Raw genomic sequence first — 7255 nt, 5'->3', positions numbered from 1 at the left:
ATAAAAATACAAAACAATCACACATTCACACAGGTCTAAGAAATACAGATAGATTGATAGGGGAACATATATGGGTAGACAGACAGGGCGATAATTACCTCTCGCAGACTCCAATGAAGGCTCCAATGGCGACAGTTGAGGGAATGGGGGAGGACCCGAAACTGATCAGGAATCGGGGATGGATCTATACAGCGGGGAGTGGGTTGCTGAATAGAAGCACACCTGTGGGTAGCTAGTCCACAGGTTATAAAGAGTCACCTGAGTCCCGAGGGGATGGGAGGTGACGGGGAGGAGAGATGGGAGGTTCTGCTGATGACCACGAAGGCTGGACATCAGCTGAACCAATGGTGAGTTCTTTGGTGACACCTGATTGGGTGTTTGCTTTGACCAATGAACTTCACCTTCGTCCTGGGCATCCTGGAAACTTCCAGGTTGCGACAGGGCCTGAGGCGGCTCCAATGGTATCAGTATGGAAATGGCTGGGTACTTGGGATGAGATGGGATTATCTGGGAATGTGACAATAGGGAATCAAATATTGACCTAGGTATCCCCGGTGTATACAAAAGACTTGGATGTGACAGGAGATGTCCTTCCTCTTTTCTCACCATCCTCTGAGCAAGAGTTATTGTTCAGGGCATTGCTAAGCAATTAGGACTAACAGTTGAGCTGTTAATCCATTCATGGGACGAATGGGTTGCTTGCGGGCTAGGAGTGACTCAGAGTGTGTACGTGAGATTCCCACTATGAAGGAATGAAGTCCAGCCTGGCGGGAAGATGGCTATGAGTGGTGTTTAGCGAAACACAGTGGATTCCATGCTTAGCGCTTCAACACAGGTCGCCTGGACAGCTCCGTGGCAGCGCAGCTTTTTCCCCACCATGGCGGGCCCGTGCAGTGATGGGGAAACGTCCGTGCATGTTGGCAAGCACTCTGTATCTGTTTAGAATGCCTGCACACTTAGGCTGCTTGTACACAGGAGTCCCTTTTAGTTCCTGGATGGCTTTACTCGCACTCTCTGGCCAGACGGGTGCAAGGCTCACTTCTCCAGGCGCCCTGGCAACCATGCTTGTGATTATAATATTGGGGAAAGAGGGGTCTTTTCCTCACAACAGGAGGGGGAGGGGGAGAAAAGAGCCACAAGCCTGATTAAAGCCATGGGCAGGCCAGTTCTGCCCCACGGGCCAGACATTTGATGGAACTCTGGGCTAATGGGTTCTGAACTTGCTGAGACTGAGAGGCAGAAAGATCTTGGGATTGTAGTGGATAGTTCAATTAAAGTGTCAACCCAGTGTGCTGCAGCAGTGAAAAAAGCAAACATTGTTAGCGATTATTAGGAAAGGGATTGAGAATAAAATCCCCAATATTGTAATGACCCTATGATCTATGGTGTGGCCTCATTTGGAATATAGTTCTGGTCACTGTTTCTCAAAAAGGACATTACAGAGCTAGGTAAAGTACAGAGGAGGGCAACTGAGATGATTGTGGGGTTGGAACATCGCCCCTATGAGGAAAGGTTGAAAAATCTGGGACGTTTCAGTTTAGAAAAGAGATGACTAAGGGGGTACATGATGGCGGTTTATAAAATTATGCATGGGATAGAGCGAGCTGACAGAGAATTTGTTCTTCCTGTCTCAAAATACTAGAACCCAAGGGGATCCAATGAAGCTTATGGGCAATAAGATTCAGGACAGAAAAATAAAATACTTTACAGCCAGCCGGTCTGCGCCCTGGAAAATCTTGATCAGGCACTACAGGCCGTGGCTGAGTGGCTCAGACTGAGTGGGCTGAAGCTAAATCCTGCGAAGACAGAGGTCCTTTGCTTGGGTCGCCGCAGCCCGGGAGGGGGAATCCCCCTTCCAGTTTTTGACGGTGCGCCGCTGATGGCGGTGGACAGGGTCAGGAGCTTGGGGGTGCTATTGGAGCCTTCTCTAAAGATGGAGGCTCAGATAGCAGCCGCTGCCAAGTCCGCATTTTTTCATCTTAGGCGGGCAAGGCAGCTGGCCCCCTTCCTCGAGCGCGACGACCTAGCAACAGTGATCCATGCCACGGTCACCTCGAGGTTGGACTACTGCAATGCCCTCTACATGGGGCTGCCCCTGTCCCGAACTCGGAAATTGCAGCTGGTGCAGAATGCCGCGGCCCGGCTGTTATTGGGTCTCCCAAAGTGGGGACACATTCGGCCGGGTCTTCGGACTCTGCACTGGCTTCCAGTGATATACTGAGTCCGGTACAAGGTGCTGGTTATTACCTTTAAAGCCCTATATGGCCTGGGACCTGCCTACCTGAAGGACCGTCTCTCCCCACATGTTCCCCAGAGAGTACTGAGGTCGGGAACACAAAATCTCCTCACTATCCCTGGGCCAAAAGAAGCCCGCTTGAAATCCACCAGAGAAAGGGCTTTCTCCGTTATGGCCCCTACATGGTGGAATCAGCTGCCGGAAGAGGTGAGGGCCCTGCGGGACCTTGTTCAGTTCTGCAGGGCCTGTAAGACGACCTTCTTCCGGCTAGCCTACACCTAGCTAAGATGAGAACTCAATGTAGCTTGCTTGACGTCTGTTCTATATGTAATTGGAACGTTTACTGGTTTTTAAGGTTTTAACTGTTTTAAATGTTTAATTGCTTATATATTTATATTGTTTAATTGTATGTTTGATTAATTTCTGGAAGCCGCCCTGAGCCACTTGTGGGAAGGGCGGGATACAAATCAATCAATCAATCAATCAATAATAAATACAGAGAGAGTGATTAAATGTGGAATCCACTGCCAGAGGGTGTAGCGATGGGCACAGGAATAAAAAAAACCTTACTAGCCATGGTGACTGAAGGGAACCTCAATGTTCAGAGACACTAAACCTCTGAATCCCAGAGCCAGAAGGCAACATCAGGGGAAGGCCTCAGCTTCTATGCCATTATTGTCCTTCCAGAGAAACTGGTCAGCCGCTGTGTGAGATAGAGTGCTGGACTAGAGGGACCACTGGTCTGATCCTGCAGGGCTCTCATGTTCTTACTGCTCCCTCACCACCAAACAGCAGGAAGGAGAACAGACACATAGGCAGATGGCTGAGAAGAATGGGTCTGCCCCCACAGTATAAGGCACAGAAGGGCAGCCATGCAGGCAGGGCAATGCCAACCCCCAACATCCCCCCCCACACACACACTTAAGAGATGGTGAGTTGCTGGGTGACTCGATTGGGCAGGGAAGGAGTGGAAAAGCAGTGGCAGCTGCTGGTAGGATAGCTGTCTGACAAGCAGATGGGCCAGTGAGCCAGTAAGGGATGATGCGATTCCCCCATGAGTCACACAGGTCCCCACTTGTTTAATTCTGTGACTCTAGCCCAATTACACTGTTTATTTGATGTTTTATGTTGTCTGAATTGTTCTTTATATTTTGTAATCCAACTTCAATCTCAGCAAGAAAGGTGGATTATATTTTTTTCAAATATCTTTTTCTTATATTTAGAAAGGTGGAGTATATAAATGAGGTAAAGAAATTCATTTAAATAAACTGCAACTACTACAAATTCAGATTAACTCTATCAGCACCAATAATCTATAACTAACTCCCTCTCAGTAGGTAAATTCACAAGGGAGACATCATCCAGGGTGTGTTTACATTCAGTGATGGCTGTGTAACTCCTGGGATAGTGGGGCCACATTAGTGTCTTGGAAAGGTTCTAATCGAAAACATTACGTGAATTTCAGGAGGCAAATGCACAGAAAAATGTTGTAAATTGTCCTTGGAGTTGAAATCAATCTTGTTCCTATGTTAATGTTAATGTTCATGAACATAAACACTACACATATTTTTCTGAGATGTTTGTAAAACAATTTATTAGCATAGCACTGCCCAAATGTCCTCCTTCAGGAGTGCTAAATAGATATTTTTATTACAGAGAAATAGAAAAATATGAAGCAAAAAATCTGCTTTCTTTACAGCAGGAGCAGAGTCTAGAAAACCATCTCACCAGGTCTTCTCAAAGGAATTTTATGTGCAGTGATCTCATCATTAACTCTCTCCCATTACTGAGTCACAGAAAAATCTCTTGGTTAAATTCAGTAAAAAAAGAAGAAGACAACAGGTTGATTACATTCAATAGCAAAATAGTATCTCAGGTGGAGAAAGGCCACTAAGCCACAGGAAGTATTTTAAAAAATCCAAGTCTATAATGGTATAATTCTCAGCATGAAGGCAGCTCTTGAAATGAGCATCTCCCTCTTGGAAAACACAGACGCTTCAGAATAACCATCCTAGACTCTAAGCAAGGTCCTCAAAACGGAATGGAAACAAGAGTTAGCCAAGTACAAGCCTGTGCACAAAGAAGGCAAGGGTTTGAAAGGGAAACTGCCTTGCAACATGGTTCAACAGCCATCGTAGCCTTTCCTTTGTATGTTTCAAATCCTCGTAACATAATACACGGTAACAGTGATGGCTATGGTGATGAACAGGAGGCTCAGCACCAAGGCTGTGATATTCAAACATCTGGCAGTGGAACCGTAGCTGCTAGCACCACTATGGTCACCAACCACTTTGCGATCCCGTGCCTGATAAGAGAGGAAAGAGAAAGGTCAGTTAACTGGAGGCAAGCTATTCCCCTGTGCTTTAGCAAAACTCAGACACAAAGAACCACCTCAAATCCAGAGTTCTTAGCTTCTTTGTGATACTACCAGATATGATTATGATTAAACCCTAGTATGAAAAGAGGGAGGGAGCGGAGAAGCAGAATCAACAAAAATAAGAAGCTGGAGCTGGGTCCCTTCTTAGCTAAATAGCTGCAAACACACACACAGCTGTTTCAGTGACTGAAAAGGCCTGCAAACGGAAAGAAGAGCACTTAAGCAGGACTGGGGCCTTGCGGCATTTTTAGATTACTTTAAAATGGTGGCAGCTTCCACAGGTCAGACCCACAGATTTTTTAGTTTAGAAAAGAGATGGCTGAGGGGCTACATGGTAGAGGTTTATAAAACTATGAATGGTGTGGAGAGAACTGACAAAGTAGTAGTTTTGCCCTAAGAAAGAAAAAGTACATCTAAGTCCCAAAATCTTCTCCACATCTTTTTGTTGTTTCCCACATGCCCCGAGGCTTTTCCTGTGGTGGTTCTAATACTCTGGAACAGTTCCCAGTGCAAGAGTGATCTGCCCCTCCTCACTCATGTTCAGGAAAGCATGAAGAGCTGCCTGCATTCATTTGGTCAATTTTTATCAGCATGCCTGACTGTTGATCTGGATTTATTGTAAAGGAATTTTCTTTTTATGATTTTACTATGCATGATCATAATTTGATAAGTGCAACATTAAGTATGGTGTGGTTACTGTGTTTGACACGGAGCAGAGCAACCTGAGTTGAAATCCTCACTTGCCATGAAATTTACTGGGTGACCTTGGGCTAATCACTCTCTCAGTAAGACCCACCTCTCAGGACTTTTGTAAGAATAAAATGGAGGAAGAGAAGAGAATCACAAATGCTGCCCCAAGTTCCTCGGAAGAAAGGCAGGATAAATGTATGCTAAATGGAATTGTGGAGCTGTATGTTATGAATACAAGCCATTGCAAATCAACCCAAACTCTTCAATGGTGTCTGCTCACCACATTCAGCTGGCTGCTCATGCATACATGAGTAACCCAGCTTTCAGGGGGTTCCACCTCCCCTGCTATCAGAGGAAAATGGTACAGCAGGACCTGTCTACCCTGCAGTCTACTAATACCTATTGCTTACAAAACTTGCACCCTAAAAATCAATTAACTCCCCCACCACACACACTAGCACTAAAATAAAAGCCCCACGTTCATCTCCACATTCCCAAGGATCCACACTACCCATACAAGGCAGCAGCAGAGTAGAGCAGATTCAATAGCAGTGACCCTAGCGCCATTTTCCTCACTAATCAGCCAGGCTGCTGCCATCGAAAACTAAAGATGTTGCCAACTCCTGCTATTGGGGGTGGAGGGGTGGGGGAGATACGAGGAAAGGCAGAGGAGGAACATACTACAAGGCCACCCATAAAGCACTTGCAGGAGATTCTCTCCTCTTATCTCTCTGCTCCCCACCCTGGGTGCAAATCAAACCTTAACAGGACCCACCGCTCACCCCTAAAACTGGGGGAAATGAAGCAGAGCGTCTCCCATCATCTTGGCGGTTGCCACAACCAGCCCAGTGCAGAAAAACTACCATATAAGGAGCGCCTTCTTAAGAAAGTCCACCGGGGGGGGGGGGAGAACTCTTTGAAATGCTGAGCCCCCCCCCCCGCCCGGGACTTCCTCGTGAGTAAACAAGGCTCGGTGGGGCTGCTAGCGAAGGCAGCAGCCGCGAGTTCCTTCCCGACCCCCGAGATCTAAGCTTTGTTGGCGTTCTGAGCAGAGGGAGGGGAACGGGGTGGGGGGAAAGGCGAGTGAAAGAAAGCAGCGTTACTTCTGCAGGGAATCGGACGCGCGTCTCACCTTGACGGAAAACGCCAGGGCCATGACCCCGAGGCAGCAAAAGTTGAAGTACTTCGTGGTGAAGAGAGACCAGACAATATGGTCGCTCGCAGGCGTCACGTAGAGCGGGGGGCCCATGTGGACCACGGTAGTGGCGACCGGCACGTTGGCCTCGATGGGCGTCAGCTCCTGCTCTTCCTTCAGCTGCTCGTAACGGGACAAGGGCGCGTTGCCCAGGAAGGGGTACTGGGCGCCACTGGCCATGATTTAGGCTGGAAGTCGCCGAGCAATGGGAAGCTAGCTGGCCCTCTTTACTAGGCTTCCACCGTCTTCTGTTTGTAGGGGGAGAAGAAGTCGAGGCAAATGGGAGGAGCGGACTGGAGTCATTTGGAAGAATCGAAAATGAGGGTGGAAGAAGCATGCAATCAGCCGCGCGCACGCCCACTTCGCAGCTTGACCGCTGCCTGCCTCCACTTTGGAGTCTGGAGCCGCGGGCGCTGGCCGCAGGATGCAGGATGCAGGTATTCTCACCCTCGTGGCGCCGTGGCAAAGTCTAAGGCAGCGAGCTTCAGAGGCCCTGCATCTCGGAGTTCGCTGCCTTGGACCCATAGGGCACAGACGCAACTGCGGCCTGGGTGGGGCTCCTCTGCCTTGCTGTAGCAGGTGGTGCAGGTATGGAAAATATACGGCATCGTCACACACACACACACACACACCCCTTAATCCATTCGCTCCTTCCATACCTGCCAGAGTTCATAGGTTTACAAAGGTCATGTGGTTGGTGAACCTGAAATAGGGGACCTGATTCTACTTAAAATGTCACTTGTCCATCTGAGAACGT

At 48.1% G+C, this 7255-nt stretch overlaps 1 protein-coding gene across 1 annotated transcript; it reads right to left on the bottom strand.

The window, feature by feature from the left end:
• Positions 1-3802: 3802 nt before the first annotated feature.
• LOC132590274 (interferon-induced transmembrane protein 1-like) lies at positions 3803-7142 on the bottom strand. The gene is made up of 2 exons (XM_060263290.1): positions 6436-7142; positions 3803-4541 (listed from the first exon to the last, which is right to left on the bottom strand). The coding sequence occupies exons 1-2, from the start codon at positions 6676-6678 to the stop codon at positions 4392-4394; spliced, it is 393 nt and encodes a 130-aa protein (XP_060119273.1). The 5' UTR covers positions 6679-7142; the 3' UTR covers positions 3803-4391.
• Between the last annotated feature and the right edge of the window lie 113 nt (positions 7143-7255).

This window comes from Heteronotia binoei, chromosome 21 (genome assembly GCF_032191835.1).
Source record: "Heteronotia binoei isolate CCM8104 ecotype False Entrance Well chromosome 21, APGP_CSIRO_Hbin_v1, whole genome shotgun sequence".
In the NCBI taxonomy this organism is placed as follows: Eukaryota; Metazoa; Chordata; class Lepidosauria; order Squamata; family Gekkonidae; genus Heteronotia; species Heteronotia binoei.
This window is presented reverse-complemented; position numbering and strand designations above follow the sequence as displayed.

Coding starts and splice junctions, on each gene's coding strand:
- LOC132590274 (XM_060263290.1), bottom strand. CDS start 6,678: ATGGCCAGTGGCGCCCAGTACCCCTTCCTGGGCAACGCGCCCTTGTCC. Junction 4,542..6,435: donor CCCTGGCGTTTTCCGTCAAG/GTGAGACGCGCG, acceptor CTCTCTTATCAG/GCACGGGATCGCAAAGTGGT.